At 36.9% G+C, this 26,320-nt stretch overlaps 1 protein-coding gene across 1 annotated transcript in view; it reads left to right on the top strand.

Annotated features, from left to right (window-relative positions):
• KCNH5 (potassium voltage-gated channel subfamily H member 5) overlaps positions 1–26,320 on the top strand; it is a 348,488-nt gene that overhangs the window by 29,737 nt on the left and 292,431 nt on the right. Inside the window, exons 2-4 of the mRNA XM_043920302.1 lie at positions 1,346–1,469; positions 12,328–12,434; positions 17,378–17,506. Of these exons, the coding sequence (XP_043776237.1) occupies positions 1,346–1,469; positions 12,328–12,434; positions 17,378–17,506 (360 nt within the window). The remainder of the gene's footprint in view (positions 1–1,345; positions 1,470–12,327; positions 12,435–17,377; positions 17,507–26,320) is intronic.

Genomic DNA, 26,320 nt, shown 5'->3' on the forward strand with positions numbered 1-26,320 from the left:
CCTGTCTATCACCAAACTTCCAGAGCTTGTTCAAACTCATGTCCAACGAGTCAGTGATGTCATCCAACCATCTCATCCTCTGTTGTCTCCTTTTCTCCTGCTTTCAGTCTTTCCCAGCATCAGGGTCTTTTCTAATGAATCAGTTGTTCACATCAAGTGGCCAATGTATTGGAGCTTCAGCTTCAGCATCAGTCCTTCCGATGAATATTCAGGACTGATTTCCTTTAGGATTGACTGGTTTGATCTCCTTGTAGCATGTGATTGAAAATAATGTCTTTGAATAATTTTATTTTAAAAAGAGGCTTTAAAAATTTTAAGTTAGACTTCTGTAAATCAAGGAAATCAGTCCTGAATATTCATTGGAAGGACTGATGCTGAAGCTAAAACTCCAATACTTTGGCCACCTGATGTGAAGAACCGACTCCTTGGAAAAGACCCTGAAGCTGAGAAAGATTGAAGGCGGGAGGAGAAGGAGATGACAGAGGATGAGATGGTTGGATGGCATCATCAACTCAATGGACATGGGTCTGGGTAGGCTCCGGGAGCTGCCGATGGACAGGGAGGCCTGGCGTGCTGCAGTCCATGGGGTTGCAAAGAGTTGGACATGACTGAGCAACTGAACTGAACTGAAATAAAGGAAAGGAAAGGAAAGGTTTGTCATTCAGTCATGTCTGATTCTTTGCAACCCCATGGACTGTAGCCCTCCAGGCTCCTCTGTTGATGGGATTCTCCAGGCAAGAATACTGGAGTGGGTAGCCATTCCCTTCTCCAGGGGATCTTCCCAACCCAGGGATCGAACTCTGTTCTCCCACATTGCAGGCAGATTCCTTCCCAACTGAGCCTCCAGGGAAGCCCTTCTGTAAATCAAACTGATGTACAAAGAATTTGTCCCATCATGTTAAAATTACATTAATACACTTTTTGGAGGAGTCATCCAAAGTTGCCTCTGCTTTTAAGTTTAATATTCTCAATTTGTGAAGAAGTGACTGTAGCCTTAGTCTTAAATTAAACTATTTTTAGCTGTGATTGTTATAGTTATTAACATTTATTTAATATTAACCATACTTTATTTTCATAGCATAGTATTTACTTGAATGCAAGAGTATTGTAAACTAGCTTCTTTTCAATGGAATTTTTAGTTCATATGCAAATCTCGTACTTGTTGCAGATCTCACTTGCTGGTTATGCTATGCTAATAATAATTTCAAGGATATATTTTATTATTCATGCTATAAAAACCACAGTTACATTTATTTATTTTTATGAATTTGTATTTTTAATTACTTGAAAGATGTACATTGTTAAATGAAGCTCAAAAACTTCCCTTTTCTTTTTTCTTCTTTAGAATCGAGTTTCTTACTGGGAAATGCCCAGATTGTGGATTGGCCTGTAGTTTATAGTAATGACGGTTTTTGCAAACTCTCTGGGTATCATCGAGCTGACGTCATGCAGAAAAGTAGCACTTGCAGGTAGGTAAAACAACAGCTCAGGAATGTTTTCTAAAGTTTAACTAAATGTTGAAGGTGATTAAAAGACAAATTTAGACTCACTGTGATATCATGATTTGTGATAAGAAATACATATTTGGTCTTCCACCCTGGCACAGAGCTCTGTTCCTGGCACAGAGCTCCTCAATTCTTGGCTTTTCTTGTGATATGTTAATTAGGTGACTTTTGGAAAGCCCTTAGATAACCTAAGGATGGGGTTGACTGCCAGAGAAATCAACCATGTGATTAGAAGCGCAACTTTTCCCCAGTCTCCTGGAGAGGGGCTGGAGGTTGAATCAGTACCAGTGGCAATGATTCAATCAGTTATGACTGTGTAATGAAGCTTCCATAACAACTCAGAGGACAGGTTCAGAGACCTTCCAGTTTGGACAACGTGTAGAAGAGCCAAGAGTGGCATATCTGGTAAGGCCGTGGAAGTCCCCTACCTTGCCTCTGCATCTGTTCCATGTGCCTGTTCCTGAGTTATTTCCTTTTATGATAAACCAGAAGTCTGGTAAGTGAAATGTTTCTCTGAGCTCTGTGAGTTGCTCTAGCAAATTATTCAAACCAAAGGAAGAGGTCTTGGGAACCTCTGATTTATAACTGGTGCTGAAGTCTAAGGGTGGTATCATGGGAACCAATCTGAATAGGTGGATCAGAAGCACAGCCAACACCTAGGCTTGTACTGATGCCTGAAGTCAGCAGGAGGGCAGTTATGTGGTACAGAACCCTCAATGTTCAACCTGCAAAATCTGATGCTGCCTCTGGATAGATAGTTGGAATTGGAATTCCAATTACCCTCTCCCCCAGATTGGAATTGAGAACCTATTGACTCATGTAAAACCTATATGGCAAAAGGTATATTAGAATGTTAAGGATATTAAATTGTCAGTAGAAATATATAGTTTAAGAGGCACTGGTGAGAGCTTTTGCTAAGAGAAGTATTTTTGCATAGCTGTGAATGTATCAATTCATTCAATAAATATTTTTTGATCACCCTCTATGGGCCATGAACTATTCTATGTGCCAAGTGATCAATGTTGTTGTTGTTCAGTTGCTCAGTCGTGTCTGACTCTTTGCGACCCTGTGGACTGCCACACGCCAGGCTTCCCTGTCCCTCACCATCTCCTGGAGCTTGCCCAAACTCATGTCCATTGAGTCAGTGATGTCATTCAGCCATCTCTTCCTCTGTCATCGCCTTCTCCTCGTGCCTTCAATCTTTCCCAGCATCAGGGTCTTTTCTAATGAGTCAACTCTTTGCATCAGATGGCCAAAGTATTGGAGCTTCAGCATCAGTCCTTTCAATGAATATTCAGGGTTGATTTCTTTTAGGATTGACTGGTTTGATCTCCTTGCAGTCCAAGGCACTCTCAAGAGTCTTCTCCAACACCACAGGACTGGAGAAACAGACTTATGGAGGGCACAAACAAAACCTTGTGCTCACCAGGACCTACAAGAGACTGAACCAGACGTGCCTGTGAGTGCCCAGGAGTGTCTGGCAGAGGTGTGGGTCAACAGTGGCATGCTGCAGGGTCAGGGGCACTGAATACAACAGTCCTGGGGCCTGTGGATTGATGGCATAGGTCCTTTTGAAGGAGGTTGCCATCTCCTCCATTGTGAAATTTGTTCAGTCATGTCCGACTCTTTGTGACTCCATGGACTATACAGTCCATGGAATTCTCCAGGCCAGAATACTGGAGTGGGTAGCGTTTCTCTTCTGCAGGGGATCTTCCCAACCCAGGGATTGAACCCAGGTCTTCTGCATTGCAGGCAGATTCTTTACCAGCTAAGCCACCAGGGAAGCCCATTATTGCCATTACCCCTACCATAGTTTGGCCTTACACCAAACTACAAGGAGGGAACACATCCCTGCCTATCAGCAGAAAATTGGATTAAAGATTTACTGAGCATGGCCCAGCCCACCAGAGCAAGACCCAGGTTTACCCACAGCCAGTACCTCCCATCAGGAAGCTTCCGCAAGCCTCTTATCCTCATTCATCAGAGGGCAGACAGAATGAAACCACCATCACAGAAAATTAACCAAAACTGATCACGTGGATCACAGTCTTGTCTAACTTGAAACTATGAACCATGCCATGTAGGGCCACCCAAGACGGATGGGTCATGGTGGACAGTTCTGACAAAATGTGGTCCACTGGAGAAGGGAATGGCAAACCACTTGAGCATTCTTGCCTTGAGAACCCCATGAACTGTATGAAAAGGCAAAAATGAAAAGTGATCATTGGAGTAGCCTATATCAGAGACCCACTGGTATCATCAACATTTTTTGAGTTGCTGAAACTGTCTTGAACATAGTGTCAACAACCCTCAACCAAGTAGGACATGGTTTTAAACATTTAAAGAGATCAAGATAAAGTTCTTTCATCTTGAATAAATCACACATACTTTTGTCATGTTGGTATGTTGTACCACTGCTATTTTGTTTGACTTATGTAAAACAGAATCTGGCATTTATATTATTTATAACAATGCTTTTAAAATATTCTATATCTGTGAGCTTAAAGAGAGTATTACCAAAAAAGATCATAAAAAAGAAAAGGAAGCTCTATATAAGGAACCAATTTAGAACTGAAAACTTTTCACAATATTTCAGTAAGACCAGATGGGATGTTTTTTCCTTGAGTTAATTTTTCTTTACCGCTCCCACTTAACTAAGTACCAAAATCATGTTATTTTAGAACTGCAGGGTATATGAATTATTTTCTACTCCATATTCTTTATTTTTCAGAAGAAAAAACTTGAGGTAGAGTTAGGTTAAGGGATTTGCCCAGGGAAACAGTGATTGATTTTTTTCTACCTATTTTTTTTTTCCTTTTTTCCTACCCATTTATACTGCAAAACATTATATGCATGTACAAATATATATATATTCTACATCTTCATGGAGGGTAGGGATTTCATATGGAGTCTAAACCTGACTCTTCATGGAAATCACTTAGAGAGGTTTAGCAAAACATAGGTTCTCAGACCTCACCTTAAGCCTATTGAATCAGGATCACCCCAGGTGGGTAGGTGGGAGCCGGAATCAGTACTTTTAACCAGCAGCTCAGATGGTTCTGATGCTTAGTGAACTTTAAGAAATTATCTGTTCAAATATCCTCTTCTTCCACTTATCCTCTTCCAGTGATCCTCATTTTCTCTCTATTAAAGTCATTCTCACATTCAGCCTTCAATTCCAGGCGTGAAATTGGTAAGTGGGAACAATGAAAAACGGTGGCCCCTCTTTGAGAGACTCCCCTTTTGAGCACTATTGTCTCTTGTGCCTTTGATCTGCTGGGTGGATATTAGCTCTTGGCCTAACACTCTCATTGAGGTGTGTGTTCTAAGTTCTGGGAGGCTAAGGTTTGTATGGACCATTTTCGCTCCCTTAGGTCTCAGCAGGGTTTAGATTAAATGTTATTATATAGTTCTGAAATCACTGAAGTCTAGTTAAATATGGACACAAATAATTTCATAGTGAGGGTAGCCTTGTAAACAAATCAAAGAATTTCACTGATTTTAATAATGACAAATTTTAGACAGAATAAGAAACTACACATCAGTGAGTATTTGTCTTTCCCAATCCTTCTCTCATTAGACCAGGTGTATAGAGTAAAAAGTTAAATATATTCCTCAGTTTGTTCCAATATTATCATTGTGATTACTCTGGATAAAGTCTCTATTTTATTTGTTTCATTTTATTTCTTCTTTTATTTCTTTTCTCCTTCATTCCATCCTCCTTCATCTTCCATAGTTATTCATTTTAGTGTATATATTTTATGTCTTTCTAACAATTCCATTTGTAAAATAAATATGTGTATTCTTGTAATGATGTTGCCTTATATGCATTTGTTTCTAAGTCCTGCCTAATTTATACCATGCATTAAAATATACAATTTCTTGCTCTTTTCATTCACCATTATGTTCTTGAGATTTTTTTTTTGTTGCTATATCATAATCTGTGTCATCATGTCTGACCATTTTATAGTGTTCTCATAGCCTTCATTTTCGTCATCCACTTTACTAGTCTTGAATTCCAACTTCTGCCACTTTGCTACTCCAACAACTTGGAGGTAAACATCCTTATAGCCATCTTCTTGTGGCCCCATGTGAGAAGTTGTCTGTCACTATGCCCAGAAATAAGATTGCTGTACAGTAGAATATATGCAGAAATTGTAAATTAACTGCTGTCAGATTGCTGTCCAGAATGGCCCTCTGTTTCCACTTTCATCTGCCATGAGGGAGGGTTATAGACTTCCCTGGTGGCTCAGACGGTAAAGCGTCTGCCTCCAGTGTGGGAGACCCGGGTTCAATCCCTGGGTCAGGAAGATCTCCTGAAGAAGGAAGTGGCAATCCACTCCAGTACTCTTGCCTGGAAAATCCCATGGACAGAGGAACCTGGTAGGCTATAGTCCATGGGGTCACAAAGATTCAGACATGACTGAGTGACTTCACTTTCACATCCTTATACTTTATAATAGCAGCTAAATTTCTATTTAAAAAATCTGCTGTGTGCATGTACTGTCTCATTTTTATTTCAGCTAAAATTTCAAAAACTATTTTTTATGAAATTTCTGGATTCCTAGGAATTTCAAATGTTCATTTTATTATTTAATAATTGCGTTTCCAAGCTTTTGAACTGTTGCTCTATACTGAAGGACATAAAACACATTGTGTGTTGGAAAGAGATTGTATGTAGGTTTTGGGGGAATGGCATTTAAAAACGTCTGATCTTATCTCAGGACCCTTATAAAGCCCTGACATTAGAGACATACTGTCATAGTTCAGGTGAAAACCACTTTAGCATTCTACTTTTGATTAATCTGAGCCTTTTAAAAACCTGTTCTGCTTTTTAAAAATTATTTTTATTTATTTTTACTTTTTAAGATAGAAGGGTGGGAAGACCAATCATATAGGTAGGGAGGATAGGAGTAGACAGATGCATTTGAATACAATTTTTTTCCCCCCATGAAGACACATTAATAATCCTTAACCAGGCTATCAGATTAGACAATAAAGCAGAGATGTTAAATGACACTTTGTTTTCACGAGTAGTTTTATTAACACAGGGTTACCTCAGTGAACAAGAGAACATTCCACATGATGGATGTCAGTCAGTCCTTTCCATTTGGCTGAGGGCTCTGCTTCACACTGAGAACAGTACTGGAGGGCAGAGTGCCTCAGTGATCATGTCACACTCTGAACATTAAAGATGTCTGATTCTAGTCCTGGTTTCCCTTAATTGCATGTCATGGATTTACCTTTTATGACATGATCTAAATCCTTTTAAGCTCATATAAATTAATGGGCTATGAAACCTTTTATGATCCATTGTAGAAAGTATGTAATGCTTTGATTTATTATGAAATTACTTCTTTCAGATTTTGAAAGTTGTTCCTATTTATTTCTAAATCCTTCTCCTCACTCGCTCTTAGGCTTCTTTTTGATCCTTTGACTATAGATTTCAGCCCATCCTGTGATTAACTTTCATGATGATTTTACTTTTGCGGCTGATTCTGAGGTGGAGACCACATATTTTTAAGTCACTCTGTGTGGTTTCTGTGATGAAGCATTTGCTAGGCTGTGAACTACAGCCTGTATGTAATATTATCCTTTACTTGTGGGGACTGAATGTTTATGTGCTTAGTCCAAGAACATTGTTAACCCTTAGCAGATACTTTGAAGTTAATTTTTATTGGAGTATAGTTGTTTTACAATTCTGTTAGTTTCTACTGTACAGTGAAGTGAATCAGCTCTGCATCGCAGTGGATTCTTTACCATCTGAGCTACCAGGGAAGCCCTTATGTATACATATATCCCTTCTTTTGTGGATTTCCTTCTCATTTAGGTCACCTCAGAGCCTTGAGTAGAGTTCCCTGAGCTATACAGTAAGTTCACATTGTTGACCGTTAGCAGGTTAGGGTAGATAGGCAGTATTTATGATTAGCTTATATGTTTTCTCCATGTGCACTCTGCTTTCTCCCATGGAAGTCTGTCAGCATGGTAGCCATCCTTCCTCTCTGGTATCATAATGAGGCTCATTTGTGAGATTATGATGGCAGAACAGGGGATCCAAAAATAAGTCAATCTTGCTATAAAGCAAAGCCAGTGGTCCCTAGAAGTTTCCGGGGTAGGATGTACATGAAAGATACACTGTCAAATGCTCAGGCAAGCTGGGTATGGCCCAAGCTAGCCTTCAGGAAATCTCCCTTACTCCCAAGATCAGATCTTCCCTCGAGTTAGTTGTATGGCAAGATAAGTGGCCAAAGGATCCAGCAGCAGGCTGTGGGTGAATTTATACCTCAATGTCATGGGCTCACAAAGAAAGAAGACACACAAAATGATGTGTGTATCTCTTTCAGACACAGTGATTCTGCCCAGTAGCAGGAATGAACCAGCTCTTGCCCTCAAATTGTAAAGGATCAGGGGAGTAGGGTTGGGGCTGGAAGGGCCCTCTTCTAACCCCACCCATGAGAAGCATTCCAGTAATAATTCAGTGATTGTATAGTACATTATAGTTTATAACTTCATGTACATTATCCTTTTTAATTCTCACTGTCTGAGTTATATTAACATTATCATCTCTGGTGGCTCAGAAGGTAAAGAATCTGCTTGCAGGGAAGGAGACCCCAGTTTGATTCCTGGATGGGGAAGATCCCCTGGAGAAAGGAATGGCTACCCACTCCAGTGTTCTTGCCTGGCAAATTCCATGGACAGAGGAGTCTGGTAGGCTACAGTCCATGGGGTCACAAAGAGTTGGACGTGACTGAGCAATTAACATTTTCACTTTTCATGGATGAAAAAACTAAGAGAAGTTAAACAACTTGGCCATGGATTATACAGTTTATAAGTGGTCCTCTAAGTGCAGTGGTCTTCTGTTATATCATGGCTGCTCCATAATATAGCAGGGATAGATTGCTCTGTGCACCTAATTTTATTTTCTGTCCAATAAGACAACAGTGCAGTTGCGGAAGTCATGTATCATTACTGAAGGGAGTTTGGTGATTCAATAGAGTAATTTGAAGTTCTATAGTTTTTTAGTATTCCCATTATATATTCCTGGAGGATAGTCAATCAGATACATAAAAGCTGTATAAAGTTATTTTATAGATATGTGGTTTCTAAAGTCTGATGATTATCATTTCTAAATCTTGTTTCCATTCAAATGCCATTAACCATTCAAAGACTGCATTGAGCTTCAGTCATCTGGAGTCATGTTGCAGGAAACCTCAGTAAAGAAATTCAGCATTTACACATAAGGAAAACTGAGCAAGTAAGCAAATATGCCATACCCAGAGTACCCATAGTATATGCAGAAGCACTGGTTTAGTCATTTTGGTTTGGACAGTGCTGGTTGGAAATACTTTCAAAATTTGAATTACTTTCTAGAACACTTGCCTTGGAAGAATGGATAATACATTTCAGACATTCTTTTGGGTCATTTTGAAATACCTTTTACTATTTAACTGTTGCATTTTACTGCTTAAAATATGTGTTCTGTCACTGGAAATACATAGTTTAATAAGCTTAAAATAAAAATATGAGATATAAGATATAAAATATTATTTTTGAAAAATTATTCAGAGTATAATAATCTGGGATTTTTTTCTTAAAATGCCCCTATTTTTCTTAGAACAGGCTATTTTAGTACTGGGAGAGCTAAAGAGGAATGGGTTATAGAATTTTCAGAGTTTATTTGAGAAACTGCTGTTTTCACCTCTTTAGAATTTTAGCTGAATCAAACTTGTATTTCTTCTTAAGTGTTACTGTTACATCAGTTTCCAAGATGGTTTCTTTGAATTTTTTTGAGTTGTAATTTATCTTTAATCCTATTAGAGTTAAATTTTCACCAACTTTATTCTAGTTCCTTGTTAGATTTTAGTTGATTTCTTTTTCATATTTTTTTGTTGGCCAATTGTGAATATTGTGTTTTGGTTTATTGAATCATAGACTCCGACATTTAGTAATAGGAGTAAATGCTTTTTCTTTTCTTAAAGACCACAAGCATTTAGTAGCTTAATTACTGATATCATACTTTTTGTTTTTGTGTGTTTTAATATTTTCTCTTTAGTAGAATCTTTAGATTAAAAATATCAGTCAATAAAAAGTTTACCTGTCTGTAAAAAAATATTAGCAGTGTTAAACTAGTGTTTTGTTTTGGTGGAGGAAAGGAGGGTGACTTTCTTCACTTTAACTGAGAAATTCTAATTTAATTGTGATGCCCTCAGGAGATTTTCATAAAACTCACATGATGGTAAGTCAGGCTTTGACAGAACAGTGGCTTTTCATTGCCCTCTGAAGCATCATGCGCTAGTCTGGCTGTAAGATTATGGAGTTAGAACCTGTCATCCTATTCTAAGATTTTCTTGCTTATTTAATATTATAATGACAATTAACTATTCCTTTTTAATAAAAAATAAAAGTAATTGAAAATTCAGGATACAGATTGGAGAACATTTGGTTGGCCACATCTATCAGTGGCCTTTCCTAATGGCTCAGACAGTAAAGAACCTGCCTGCAATGCAGGATTTGATCCCAGGGTCCAGAAGATCCCCTGGAGAAGGGAATGGCTACCCACTCCAGTAGTCTAGCCTGGAGAATTCCATGGACAGAGGAGCCTGGTGGGCTACAGTCCACGGCATCACAAAAAGTCAGGCACAACTGAGCTACTAACACTTTCAGCTTCATCTATCAGTACTTTTTTAGTTTCTAGAATTTTAGTTGCTCAGGTTGGTGTTACCATAAGATGGGTCTTTACTCTGTAATTTTTAGCTGTGATATGGTATCATTGTTGAATCCTGCTAGTTTTGCTGGGTTTTGCTAACGAACTATGCTTTTCATGTTGTAAACTTCCTAGATTGAGATATTCAGGAGCAGATTTCCTATGAAGATAAAAGACCTTAACCTTTATGCCTTTCCGTGAGTGTATGGCTTTCAAGGCTCTGTACTTAATTTTGTTTTATAAATTTAATATTCTGCTCCTTAAAGAGGGCCTCTAGAGCTGTATAGGCTTCGGGTCCCACCCCACTTGGATTTACTGCTGGCTAATAAGTTAATTTCTTGAAAATTCTAAGAAAAACAATGACAAACATATACTTGAGGTTTCAAAAACTGTCAAGTCACACATATTTTTCCTGGTGGAAGAAATGACATGGACAATCATAGCAACTAGTAGAACTAGGTATTTGAAACCATATGCACAGCTTATGATTGCAAAAGCATCAAGAATAGTTTTAGAGTCTTGTACTCCTTTGACTGAGTTCTGTTTAATTTGCAGACTTTTGGTGAAGTTCTCTTAAAAAAACAGATAATTTCAAATGTTAGGAAATGTTTGTGAGATGTGGAAGTTTACTCTTTGATCTCTGTTTTTATGCTCCTCTAGCCACAGTAATAGTGTATGTTTCCTTCAATTTCTCTTCTTTATTTTCCTTCCGTTAGGTCTACTTGTATGTATTTCAAAAAAATCCTCATAAGTAACGAGAATGCCAATTCAGTAATGCGTATAATACTGAATCTTCACATTTCATTGTAGTATAGGAATGTGAAAAATCCATATAAGCTGAAAGCATGTAGTGTGATCTTAATACTCAATGAAAAAGTATGATTGTTCCATGACCTTTAACAATGTTGGTCAAAGCATTAAATAAATAAAATCTCTTCCTGTTGGTTTTAAGTGCAGGGAAATGAAAACAGTAGTAACACTAATATTTATTTAGTACATTACTTAGTGATCTATAACATTAGAAACATTGAGATTAAAGTGTTTCATTTCTTTGCAAAAACCTATCATAAGTCATTTGAACAATTCTTGCATTCTTGTAATATATTTTATGATATGAAGAGAGCATTTTTTCTACCTCTTAGCAAACAGTGTACTTCTTTTAAGTTTGAATCCTCTTCAACTTTCAGTACTATCCTTTTACTTTCAGTACTATGAATTACTTCCTAGTACTCCTTTAATGTGAAGGGTTTTTTTTTTTTTTTTGTAATGGTATTACGTCCCCTTGGAAATGTTAGTCTTTTTTACAACAGTCCTTTTCCTGATTTATGTTGATAGGTTTGTCCTCACTAGGTTCCTCTGGCTGCATATTTCAAGTCTCTCAAGTACAGCAGTGTCAACATCCCACCATTCTTTCAGAAGAAATAACTTCTTTTATGTTTAATTTGAATTTCACCTCCACCATGATCACTTTACATTTCTTTGGTGGGCTTTAATCTTTGATGGTGAATTCCTGCTTTTATTTCTCCATTTTTGTAAAATGGCCCATGAGTGTACCACTGAGACAAGGAAGCAATACAACTGCACACTTTGCTGTCTATGCATGAGCTGAGTGGTGGGTGCACTGTAATTCTGACAGGCTTTAAAGCAAGTAGTGAAATTGATCACTGATTGTTATGTGTACCTGTTATTTATTCGTGACTTGTAGACTGATGATATAGCAGCAAAGTTTATACTTTATGGTATCGATCATAGTTAGTATACTATGAAAACCAAAATTTGAACTGTGTTGTTGGGAAACTGGTATTATTTAACAACAGGAATGTTTAAGTAACTAAAATTGATGCATACTGGACTTGTGTAAAGTAAGGACTGTTTTCTCTCTTACTCTTTCTCACTATATGTTCAAAATCACTTAAAAAGCTAGCTTCTAGCAAGAGTTTAATAGTCATGATTAAAACATGGTTTAAATATTTTAGTTCATTTTGTGGAAGCAATTATTTTGTAACTAACTTTGAATACTTAATTTAAAAAAGACAAGTGTATGATTTTGTGTAGCATTTGAAAAGCAACCCCAAACTGAAATGGATTGTTTGGTGTTTTTTTATTTTTTTCTTCCAGTTTTATGTATGGAGAATTGACTGACAAAAAAACCATTGAGAAAGTCAGGCAGACTTTTGACAACTACGAGTCAAATTGCTTTGAAGTTCTTTTGTACAAGAAAAACAGTAGGTATCTAAGTCATCAATAAGATGTGTCAACTCCTTATTAATATTATATATTGGTAAGTGGTAGCTAAGCTATAGTGTAGAGAGAATATAAAAGATTTATTGCTTCTCTTGGCAGGAGGTATTTGTAAAAATTAGATAGTAAAATTAATAAATAATGCTTATGAAAAACAACCTTTTTAGGAATGAAAGAAAAAGATAATGCATTTTGAATGTGATTTCTTTTGTGTGTCAGACGGCAGGTTGTTTTGTGACTAATACCCATGGTAAAGATCCTATAGTTATGTGACAACAGCTAAAGATGACTGAGAAAAACCACTACAATATTGTAAAGTAATTAGCCTCCAACTAATAAAAATAAATGAAAAAGAAAAAAGAAAAAAAAATCACTGAGAAATTCGTTCATTTCTTCTTATGGTTAAAGGGAAAGTGGATTGTTATCAGTGAGTATGTTATCTTTCAACATATACATAGATGACATGTGAGTGTATGGTATCTACCTGAGGTGAATCTTTACCAATATGGTTGTTTGCTAGACCAGGCTGCTTTGTGGGAAGACTGGTGAGAATAGTTGTTACTTTCGGAAAGTACCATTCACATCTGGTAACTTTGTATTGATTGTATGTGCTGTTGTCTAATGATGGGAGGTATGAGTGGTCAGTTGTCCATTATATAATCACATAATACGTCATGATATGGGTCTTAGGTAATTATGAATGAGTTTGATGAGACTCTCCAATAGAGTTTGGAGGAAACAAACAACAAACAAAAAACCAACTAATACACTCATCAACCAAGTCTCCTTTCTAATTTGTTTTTTATGAATAGTCACTTACTTTATTTCTTTTTTGCTGCATTTCCAAATGGGCCCCCTTTTTTTTTCTTCTAAAGAGCAGTCACTGCATAAGATGAGTCAGCTTATTTAGTGTTAATGGTTAAACGATAGCAAAGCCAATTATTATCTTTAGTGAAAATTGATGGTTACTAAATTCTTCCCCAGTTCAGGAAGCATTCTAGCTTCAACAGGAAATGCTTGTATCAAGTTTAGTGCTGGTTGGGTTTTGTGAAGCATAGTTTATCCTCTCCATTGTACCTTAAACATTTGTTCTCTGTTGAATATTTAGGTTTTCTTTTTATTAATAGGCCATCATAGGGATAACGACAACCATAGGCATTGCTTCACATTAGTAGTGAAGTTCCCATTACCAGGTGCTATTGGCAATGGAAGAATTAGTTTCAGTGGTTTTACATAAGGAATGTTCTGTCATCTTATTTTTCATTATAGAATCAAGACTGAAAATATATTTCTCTTTGACATCATATCCAAATGTCTATTGGCTTGTCAACTAGAGAACAATCCATTCTGAATAATCAGCTCTGTCTTCTATAAGAGAAAAGCCAGTTTCTAGGTGCTTTCTGGGCTTTTTCACTAGATCCAAACACATACTGATATTTTGTAGCCAAAACTTGTATGCCAATACTCCCTTTCTTTCTTTTTGCCTCACCACAAGGGAGGATCTTAATTCCCTCACCAGGGATTGACTCATGTCCCTGCAGTGGAAGTGTAGAGTCCTAACCTCTGGACCACCAGGGAATGCCCCCTTTCATTTTTATACAGGGTTGTTACCCCTTGAATGACTTCAGAATATACCTCAAGTTTAGCAAATGATTTAATATTATTCCATATTACTAAGATCATTTTAGGGGCTTCCCTGATAGCTCATTTGGTAAAGAGTCTGCCTGCAATGTAGGAGACCTTGATTTGATTCCTGGGTTGAGAAGATCCACTGAAGAAGAGATAGGCTACCCACTCCAGTATTCTTGGGCTTCCCTTGTGGCTCATCTGGTAAAGAATTCGCCTGCAATGTGGGAGACCTGGGTTTGATCCCTGGGTTGGGAAGATGCCCTGGAGAAGGGAAAGGCTACCCACTCCAGTATTCTGACTGGAGAATTCCATGGACTGTATAGTCCATGGGCTCGAGGAGAGTTGGACACGACTGAGTGACTTTTACTTCATTAAAGTCATTTTTACCCTGAGATTTGAACAGAATAATCTTTTTTTTTTTCTTTCTGATTTTAAAGCTTTAAAGTCAGATCCATAGTTTCTGACTGTCTCAAAAATATCTTGTGGAAATTTTGTTTTGTTTATATCCTTTAAATCATGTTAGCAATAACTTTAATATTTCATTTCTAAAAGTTTCCTGTGAAGGTGGTTTGGATAGTTTGCTTTACTTTAATAGCTTGTAATAATTGTCTGGCCCTTGTTCAGGCCTATCTGGTTCTTTTCAGATAACTTATATATGCATAGTTGTCTGTTTGGAGTCAGTAGGAGTTATGGCACATAGCACTCTATATTAAAACTCCTGTCATTTCTGGATAGTATCTGCATTGAGTTTTTTCCTTAATATGAAGAATAGATATTGTCCATGCACTATAATGGAGTTCTACTATACTTAAAAGCAGCTTTAAAAAATCTTGTAAATAGTTAGCTAAAGGCTTCTGAACATCAACTGAAAGAATTGTGCTCTTATGATGTTTTTTAATGTTAGAAAAATTCACACGTCTGTAGAGAACTGTTTTGGGAATGCCAAAATCTTGGCCTGAATGCCAAGTCCTCCCAACATTTCCATTAAATAGTTAGCTAAACACCATTTGCAAATGGGGAGGTTGAGATATCTGGTTTAATATGTATCACAATTGACATTTCAGTTTGCAACCTCAATTCTTTAGGTCCATTGCCCTGATTATAGCGGGTTGCTTATACTGTTGAGAAAAAATGCAGTGACTCTGGGAGGATGACTGAAAATGGATCTTTCTGTTTGCACAAACGCAGAACTGCGATAGCTAGGGCAACTCAAAATAATCAATGCCAGGGCACTGCATTGAGTTTCCAGAAGCTACAGGTCTCTCTACCTAACCCTCCCAGACTTTCCATCACCTTGAACTCAAATCCAGAATATAGATATTCACCACCCATGCAGCAAAACTCAGCCTCCTTGGAGAAATCTGAGCCTGTGACTAAACTTGAAAAAAGTATACTGTGATTTCTGAAAGCAATTTTAACAACAGCTCTGACTCAATGCCGAAATTTGAAAAGTTGCTGTTTTCCTTGGAAGGTCTGAGCTGTAACATCATCTCTTTCTGTTTAGATTTCTAGCAGACCTTGGAAAACGACTTATTTTTAATGCCCTTTTCTCTCTGTTTATGACCTACTGCCTCAAGCTCACTGTGTTGGAACAGCCACAGGCCATGTATCTGCGAGCGTCTGGGTCTGGTGATTTGTCAAACTGTGCACATCACTCACAGTTCGTGGACACACTGTGTAAAATAAGAAGCAGAAAACAAAGAACAAACCTTTCTGGGAGATGGTGGGATTGTTTTTGAGGTCCCTGTCTCATCCTGTAATCGTTTTGGAAAAGACTGTGTCCTTCTGTAGGCTCCCTGGGGTTGCAAAGGACCTGGTTGTCAGAACAGAATATTTATAAAAACCTCTTCTTTGGAATTCTTTGACTTCTAGCATCCGGTAGTCAAGTCACCTATTCTGTGTAAATGGCAAATTTCCCTTTATGGTTATATTATCACCGGACAATTTTTGACCACAGATATGGAGATGCTTCTTATGGGTTTTCATTGAAAGTCACTAACAGGCTGTTGACTTTCCTCTAAAGATTAAATATTAACAGCTGCCCATCTCACTCCCCAAATCCTAAACCTGACAAAAGACCATATGTCTTTAAAACAGAATATTCAGAGAGGCTTTACTGCACTGTGCCTTGGAAGGACTGTAATGAAAAATGCATCATTTTGATTCTCATGGAAAATTCCCTCAGTGTTTTATCATTTAGTGAGTAATTACTCCTTTGAAGACATTTCTTGTGTCTTCAAATATTTATTATTTGATGTAATGCCAATTTCTGATTTGTCCAAATCCTAAGGCTTGAATACTTTAAAACACTGTGTGTTCTGAAGTGTGCAGGAGCTATTGTTTGAAGATCATTGTGACAGAGTCCAGGCTCATGCTTTGAGCAAGGAGGTTGGAAGCAGTGTCTCATGAAGAGGTCTGAGACTTTCAAGGCCTGGGGACATTTTTTTCTTTAACACTGCCTTAAAGTCTTCAGGTATAACTTTCTGTACATCAGGCTTGTAATGTTGCTGACATCCTATCTCTCTGATGTGGGGATGTGGTCAAAGCTGAAGAGTTTAAGTCTGTTTGACTGATGAGAGAACCTTGAGGTAGAAACAGCAATTCGGAAGTTCCTACAAGAGAAATACTTATCAAAGCATCAGGTATTGATGTTGAAATCGACTGGAAACACTTCTTGATGTAACACGGAGAAGCACATAGGAATGCTCACACTTGGTGAGAATATGGAAGGGAGTTGGTGAAAGCAGCAGTGGTGTAGAGACCCAGATCTAAAGGCGACACTGAAAGAAACGTGGACGTTAGTCCCTCAGTCATGTCCAACTCTTTGTGACCCCAGAGACTGTAGCTCACCAGGCTCCCCTGTCCATGGAAATTTCTAGGCAAGAACACACGAGTGGGTAGCCATTCCCTTCTGCAGGGGACCTTCCTGACTCAGGGGATTGTCCTGACCCAGGCCTCCCTCACTGCAGGCCGATTCTTTACCATCTGAGCCACCAGGAAGCCCCATTAACAATACTTAAATAGCAAGACTGCCTATATTCCACTGTATTATGAAATGATGCCCTGTGCTTTATTTTCAAATTTTTATATTTTGAGTTGAAAAACATATTCATTAATTTTTGAGCAACTGGTAGTTGATATAAAATGAAAACTTTACTGATTCTTTTCAGTAATTAAAATACTGTTGTTTTGGTGCTGATTCCTGGCATAGCAGTTTGTGGCTGAAGGAGGAGGGAAAGCAGGAGACGAAATCATTGTGGTGGCTGCATCACACTGTTGTCCTTTCTCTCTTTTACAGGAACCCCTGTTTGGTTTTATATGCAAATTGCACCAATAAGAAATGAACATGAAAAGGTGGTTTTGTTCCTATGCACTTTCAAGGATATTACATTGTTCAAACAGCCAATAGAGGATGATTCAACAAAAGGTAATTTTCTTTTTTATTTTTTTTCCATTTATTTTTATTAGTTGGAGGCTAATTACTTTACAATATTGTAGTGGTTTTTGCCATACATTGACATGAATCAGCCATGGATTTACATGTGTTCCCCATCCTGATCCCCCCTCCCACCTCCCTCCCCATCCCATCCCTCTGGGTCTTCCCAGTGCACCAGCCCTGAGCACTTGTCTCATGCATCCAACCTGGGCTGGTGATCTGTTTCACCCTTGACAGTATACTTGTTTCAATGCTATTTTCTCAGAACATCCCACCCTCGCCTTCATACTTAAGGATTAGCCTATCATTTAAATATAGTATTATTATTTTAACAATATCCATGGGTTGAACTTTTAAAACAAAATTTTACTACGTGGCCTTTCTTTGGCTTTATATTTATTCTAGTAATTGTCCAGAATCAATTTTATTCAATCATATGGTTTGAATGGAAATAGGACATTGAAATATTAGGTGGTTAACTTATTATAAGAGAAATTGAGATGAACTATAAGGAAAGAGATTTCATGGAGCATTATAAATTTTGAGTCAATATGGGAATTTCAAAAGTATTCACTTTTCAACTTGTACTATCTGTTGCTCTGATTTTACTTGTAGACCCGGTATCTAGGAAGTTTAATTGTAATACTATTTTTAACAGAATAGTTTTCTAATAGTGTTTAGGTTTATTTCACCTTTGTTTTGAAATTCAAGGTGCTCCATCCAACAGCAGCAGAATGCATATTTTTCTCAAATTAAGTGGAACATTCACTAGACAGATCATATTCTGGCCATAAAACACACTTTAAAAGCTTTAAAAGAGTATAAATGTTGCAAGGTATGTTCTCAGATCACAGTGGAGTTAAGCCAGGAATCAATGAGAGGAAGACAGGTAGAAAAATCCCCAAATATTTGGAAATTAACAGATTTCTAAATACCCCACGGGTCAAGGAAGAAGTCTTAAGATAAATTATAAAAATATTTTGAACTAAATGAAGATTTAAATATGACATATCAAGTTTCTGAGATGTAAAAGCAGTGCTTAAAGGGAAATGTATATCATTAAATGCATATATTTGAAATGAAGAAAGATATGAAACTAAATAGCTAAGCTTTCACCTTAGGCAACTAGACAAAGAAGAGTAATTTAAACCAAAGCAAGCTGAAGACAAGAAGTAATAAACCTTAGAGTAGAAATCAATGAAACAGAAAAAAATTAGAGAGAATCACTGCAACCCAAAAGCTGATTCTTGGAAAAGAATGTTAAAGTTAGCAAACCTCTAGCCAGGATAACCAAGAAAAAGGGAGAAGGCACAAATTACCATTACCAGAAATTAAAGAAAGGCCATCACTACATATCCCATGAGCATAAAAGCACGTAAAGAAATACTTTGACTGATTTGATAGCCACTGAATCGATAACTTAGTTAAAATGGACCAATTCCTTGAAAGACACAAACTACCTAAACTCATAATAGGAGGAATAGATAAGCTGAATTGTCCTGTATCTATTAAATAAGTTAATAATTAATACAGTTCCAAAATAAGAAGTGCAGATAGTTTCATTGGTGAATTCATAGTCTTTCCCAGAAAACAGTGGTAGAGAAAACTCTCCTTACTCATTCTATGAAGCCAGTTGTTCCATCATACCAAAACCAGAAAAAGATATTACAGACCAGCATTTCTCGTGAGTGTAGATATAAAAGTCCTCAACAAAAATAGATTGCGAGGGTGTGTTAAAAGACTAAGTGAGATTTATTCCACATGGAAAGATGTTTCAAAATTCAAAAACCTATCACTCTCATTCGTAGTACTGATATCAGGTTAAAGAAGAAATTTGATTTGATCATATCAGTTGGCATAGAAAAAGCATTTCGCCACACCAAATAGTTGCTCATGATAAAAACTCACAGCAAAGTAGGAATAGAGAACTTCCTTAATTTGACAAGAAATATTTATGAAAAACCTGCAGCTCACAGCTGTCTGTATCTGAAAGTGCCATATATATATATATTTAATTTTTATTTTATGCTAAAATAAAATGATATATGATATGTTTGTAGAGTTGATTAACTATGTTGTATTATTAATAGTTTCAAGCGTACAGCAAAGTGATTCAGTTATATATAAACATGTCTATTCTTTTTCAAATTCTTCTCCCATTTAATTTATTACAAAGTATTGGGCAGAGTTCCCTATGCTATACAGTAGGTCCTTATTGGTATCCATTTTAAATATAGCAATGTGCACATGTCAATCTCCCAATCTGTCCCTCTCTTTACCTTTTCCCCTTGGTAACCATAAGCTTGTTAGTCTGTTTCTGTTTTGTATATATTTGTTTGTATCATTTTTAAACATTCTGCATATAAGTGATGTCTTATGATATTTGTCTTTCTCTGTCTGACTTACTTCATTTATTTTGATAATCTCCAGGTCCATCCATGTTGCTGCAGATGGCATTGTTTCATTCTTTTTAATGACTGAGTTATAGTCATATATATATATATATATTATATATATATAATATATATATATTTATACCACATCTTTATTCATTCATCTCTTGATGGACTTTTAGATAGCTTTCATGTCCTGGCTATTGTAAATGGTGCTTCAGTGAACATCGCAGTGCACATATCCTTTCGAACCATGTTTTTCTTGTGATATATGCTCAGGCATGGGATTGCTGGGTTATATGGTAGCTCTATCTTTAGTTTTTTAAGGAATCTCCATACTGTTTTCCATAGCGGCTGCACCAATTTACATTCCCACTGACAGAATGGGAGAGTTGCCTTTTGTCCCCACCCTTGCTTGTATTTATTGTTTGTAGACTTTGATGAAGGTCATTCTGACAAGTGTGAGGTGATATATCATTATAGTTTTGATTTGTTTTTCACTTATAATAATTAGTGATGTTGAACATCTTTTCATGTGCCTCTTGGCCATCTGTATGTCTTCTCTGGAGGAATATCTATTCTTGTCTTCTGCCTATTTTTTGATTGGATCATTTGTTTTTGTAATATTGAGCTTCAGTGAATTGTTTGTAAATTTTGGTAAAGTGCTATATTCTAAAATAAAAGATAAATGATTGGCATATGACTTGTGACCCAACATATTCTTCAGATGAATTTTACTTGCCTTCATACATGAATGATAGCCAGACTGAGTAAAAAACCACAGACTTTTCCCCTCAAAAATATTTATACATTTTTAACTTTCATATTTAATGGTTATTGTTTTTCTCATTCACTTTAACTGACTTCATGGCACAGCTAAAGTTGGCCAAGAAAAGTACAGTGCTTTCTCACAGGTTTGACCTGCTGAGCATTAATGGTGGTAGCTGTTTATGGAAACTAAAAGTTGGCAGCATTTTACAATGAGGTTGGGAGAAAGGGTGCTCATATTGAAAGACTGACCTTTATTTCTCAAGCTAATTGCTCTCCATTTATCTGCCTCTACATCCATCTCTCTGCATACTTTCATCAGACTCATAGAGCTCTTTCTCTTTTGAATGCATTATTTTATTCTCACAAAAATGAACTCCATTTAAATAAACTTGAGACAACTTAGACCACTTGATTTCTGAGTAATCTGTTTGATAGACCTGTAAATTAAAGTTTATAGGGAAAATCAAACTTCATTGTGAAAACCTTAGAGTAAAATATCTCTTTCCAAACCAGAATTTGTAGTGGAAGAGCTTATTTTAAATAGATTTTTATTTTGAGACTCCTCCACACCTTTCAAATACATAACAGATTTCTAAAAAAGTATTGCACAATGTAACTGTGAATGGTGTATATGAGCTACTTTCTATTATTCATGTGAGTTGTAAATTTAATATGAAAAATTCAATAGAACTAAAATATTTATGCCATTAAGCAATCATCCTACTGTCCCTATGAAACTAGCATATCAGAAAGTATATTTTGAAAACTTGGTGCAAAAATGCATCTTTCAACTTTTTGAGCAAAGGGGACCATAGAACTTTTGGGAAAGAGCAGATGAGCTTTCATGATAACACCAGAGTATCAATATGATTCGAGTATAGATCATTGAACATGGAGGCAGCAATCTTATTTTTTTATTGGAATATAAATGCTTTGCATTTTGTGTTAGTTTCTGCTGTTTGATCAAGTGAATCAGTCATGTGCATACATACATCCCTTCCCTCTTGGAGCTCTCCCTCCCACAGCCTCCTCTCACCCCTCTAGATCATCACAGAACACCTTGCTGAACTTGTGCTTATAGAAGCTTCTCACCAACTACCTATTTAACACACAGTGGTGTATATATATGTTAATCCTAATCTCTCTCTCTCTTCACCCGACCCTGCCCCACCCTGCACCATGCCCACATGTCCATTCTCTATGTCTGCATCTCTCTTCCCACCTTGAAAATAGGTTCATCTGTACCATTTTTCTAGATTCTACATATATAGTAATGTTACTTTAGATTCAACCTTGGGCACCAGAGTTACTTAACCTGAGCCTTTTTGTGACTCTTCTAGGAGTATTTTTTCTTTTTGTTTATTTTATTTATGTATTTTTCCCCAACCAAGCATGCTGACTGAGCACACAGTATGGTGCTGGCACTGTTAACTAGGTCTTGGAGATACTAAGTTCCTTCCATTATATCCTAATGGGGAGAGGGGTGGTGTGAAAAAAAAATAGATATATAATGGAAGCTTTCTTCCGATTACTCTTATTTCCTCAGTAAAAGAGGAAACATGGTTATCAGCTGAGAGTAAGGATGGTGAGGCGGTAAGGAGGGGCTGAAGGGGAGAGGAGGAGGAGGTGTGAATCAGTTGTGTAGAGAGTGGAGCAGTGAGTGGCTAAGGTGAAATTCAGCAGGTTTTCAGTGCAGCACTGAGGTCCATGTGAGACTTGTGACCATACATTTTGTTCGTATCTATGAGTGTGATTATGTGCTTACTCCACCCTAGTATAGTCAAAGGTGTGTAGATGGTAAAGTAGGTGAGTTGGATCTAACCAGAGTTGGGATCTGGTTAGGTGAGCAAGATGAAAAGAATCAGGGAGCTCAAGGATCAGGGAGAAGGGATCAAGGAGCCGAGGATATTTGCAACAGAGTAGGTTGAAGGTGTTTGCAAAAATTGGAAGCAATACTTCGATAATAAAAGCTTGGCTGGGGATATAGAAAATAGTGTTTTAAATGCAGAACAAACAAGTGAATCCACACATAGGAAAGCCAGGATATAACTTTTAAAAAAATTTCTAGAACAAGGCCATTTTACCTTTTTTAATGTGGAAAAGGGCAGTGATTGGAACAAAGGCCCATATCTTTTAAGAATGTGTCAAAATTCATTGAAATTGGTATCAGTCTCCTTTCTTATCTTGGTATTTTTACCAAGAAACTCAGACATATAGGTCAAAAACATGAGTAAATTGGCTAACTGTGAATTGTACTTCTAAGTTGTATCTGGAATGGTAACTAGAGTGTTATGGCAGCCAACTAACTTGAGAGTAGTACTTCCTCATAATGAATCTTATGATCATCAAAACTTCATTCTAGATGAATTTCTGCCTTTAAAATGAATGGCACTGAGTGATGTCAACTTATATATACATGATGGGTGGTAGAAGAAACTATTGAAGGGGAAGAAACCAGTCTTGATGAAGCAGTTAATATGTGTCAGGAGCTTTGTATTCTTTATAGCTCATTCCTATAATTTTGAAAATTAGTGTTATTACCTCCATTTTGCTGTTGAAGATTCTGACACTCAAAGTCTGACTGATTTTCAATCCAGTGTTCTCTCTATTGGACCATGCTGCCTTATCCCTTTCCAGTGGATACTTACTGGAGTTTGGCCATCTTAAACCCTCTGCTCTCCTTTTTCCCTAAAAGATGAAGCACAGGTTGAGAACAGTCTGATTCTGACAGGGCTGTACTGTTTTGAATCAACAGAATTTACTGATGATAATTCAAGGAGGGAAAGGTTTTTTTGTTATCTTTTGTTTCTGATACTGAGGTCCTGGGACTGTTGCTCAGATTACCAGTCAGTGGTACCTGATACATCATTTATAATAATACAGTGGGGAAAAATTACAGCCAAGAAATTCATTCTGTTGATTATCCATATGTGTTCTAAAAGCGATGGTTCAAATCTCTGCCCATTTATACAGTACAGTATTTTCAAACAGATTCAAAAACTGCCAAGACACTTAACAGTGTGAAATATCCTGTGCCAAATAGTTATGGCATCTTTGTGCCAATAATTGAGACAAAAAAAGTTCCTGTAGAATGAAAATAACAGCAAAAATAGCAGCCTTCCCCTTGTAGGAAGCCAATGGTTTTCTTTAGAGAGGAAACAACAGATGAAATATGAGTAATTATACCATGCAGTCTCTTTGGCCAAGAGTATAATTGTTTACCTAAGCTTTTTTCTTATAGATTAGAATCTTGTGTTGCAATCTAGTAGACTGATTGAACTGCTTCTGTGACTTCCTTTTATTTTTAAGATTAGGCAGTCCATGACAAAGAGGTTAATTGCAACCCAATAGAGCTAAACTAATGTTTTATTAAGAAGGAGTTGGCATCCTAAGCTTTTAGGAGAACAAATGTTCTCATAATGCCATGAACAACTTATAGAGCAAGTATTAGGCTCTTCATACTCAGCTGTCTGTTCACATTACCCCATATCGACCACATCTAAGTAACGTCAGCGAACTGTGCTGAATAATCAGTCATACCAGTTAGGTCTCAGTAAAGGTGAAATCAGTAAATGTATCGCTGGGGAAAGTTAGAACTGCTGATATGCCTTTTTTTCCCTCTGACCTAGACAGTGTGACTGCTTAACTTTTTCAAAGTTTGACTGTTTAGTGGGGGCTGCTGACAGATCAAATAAACTAATTCATTTAGTCACACGGGCAATTCCAGATGTATCCAAGAGCACAAAGGTATATAGGTATAAGGAAATTCACTGTGGCGTTGTTAGTGATAGTGAAAAATCTAAAAGTCACTTAAATGTTCGTAAGTAAAATATATATTGATCATCAGAAAAGAGCAAATGCCTAATTCTCTGAGATAATAAAGGTACAGGCAAGAATCAGTTACTATGGTTGGGTGGAACTTGAGATGGAGGGAACAGAAGGGAGGTTGAAGGCTGTTGTGTTTCTTCTCTCTTCTGTTTTTTCAATAATATATTTGATAAGGTAATCTGCTGAGAGTGAAAACAGAAGGACAGCATAAAGAAAATAATGCTGTTTAGAAATGAGGACTGCCAGAAAGCTCTCACCAGAGACAAAAGATCACTGAGCAATTTAGGGAATGCATCTTTGAGTGCTCCCTTTGATTTAAATGTGAATCAAAACACTCCCCGGCTTTGCATTGGTTTTCTAGCTCTGCGAGCATTTTGATATTGAAGTGCTTAAATGGTTAAATGATTAGACAACTGCCTTTGCTTTCTCTAGGAAGAATCCTTACCAAGTATTGATATTTCCTTCTAAACATTTTCTCAGTATGTCTGAGTCAGTTTGACAATTGTCACCACCTTTTTTTTTTTTTTTCTGTTAGCAACTTCCCAGTTTTCATTTTGAGAGAAAAATTATAGTCCTCCACACTTCCTCCTCAACCCTCTACCATACCCTTTCTAGCTTCTCCAACCCAAAGCCCTTGCTTCACAAGACAGAGTTGTATTAGTATCTGCTAAGAGCTGAACATAGAAAACCAGAAGATTTGCTTCTTTATATTCTAATTTTAACTATTAATACATATAATCTGGATGCCGTGTTAATTTCTATTTAACTTTTTAAAATGTTCTCATTCATTCAGAAATGTGTCTAGTGCCCACTATGTGACAGTCATGGAACTAGACAACTAGGGATAGAAAGAATAAAATCTGGCACCTAAAAGTCATATCATGCAGTAAACTCCCTTTTCATCTATGTTTAAGGGTTGTCTCACTCAGAATACACTGTGTGAAAATTTCAGAATGAAGAATTAACGTTTTTCTTTCTGTTTCTTTCTACTGTTTACCATGTTTTATTTTCACAGTTTTAACATTTTGTCTTCCTCCAGAACATTGAAATAAGGTAAAGGGATGAAATAGTTCTTGATTACGTTGACTTCATGTGTATGATGAGATACACATACACACAGGCACAGTTGTTTTATGTTTAAATGAGGAACTGCTGCTTCCTCATTAAAAAACTGTAGTGTGTACTCATGATTCTTGAAATAGAAAACCAGAGGATGACAATAAACATTCATTATTATGTTTATCCTTCCTTCCGCATTTGCTTCTTTGTACTATCCTAGGAAAGGAGTGAACACATGGTATTTGATGATTTGTATTCTTCCATGTGTTATTGAATTTATTCCTTTGATGTCTCCTTTAATTTTTTAAAAATACTTTCTGAACAAACCGTTATCACACACAGGGAATAAAAATTATCTTCTGTTTTAATCCAATAATCAGATGTACTAATAGGTGCAACATTATTCATCTTAGAAATATGAACCTTGAGTTAGTATAAGATTGACTTGCAGTAATTCTTGGCAGTCCAGTGGCTAGGATTCTCTGCTTTCATTGTTGAGGGCCTGAGTTTGATCTCTCATCAGGGAGCTAAGATCCTGCAAGACTTGTGGCCCAGCCAGAGAAAAAGAAAAGAAAGGAAACTGAATCAATGTTGACTTGGAAGTTTCTAAAAATATTCACTGCAATTATAATACTCAGTTGCTGTAAAAAGAGAAATGATCAACAGGAAATATTTTAATATACCTGCTGCCAATATAGTTGCTGTCATCTGAGGACATCCTTATCATTTTAACCCAATAAATCAAAAACCAAAC

Source organism: Cervus elaphus, chromosome 12 (assembly GCF_910594005.1).
Source record: "Cervus elaphus chromosome 12, mCerEla1.1, whole genome shotgun sequence".
Taxonomy (NCBI): domain Eukaryota; kingdom Metazoa; phylum Chordata; class Mammalia; order Artiodactyla; family Cervidae; genus Cervus; species Cervus elaphus.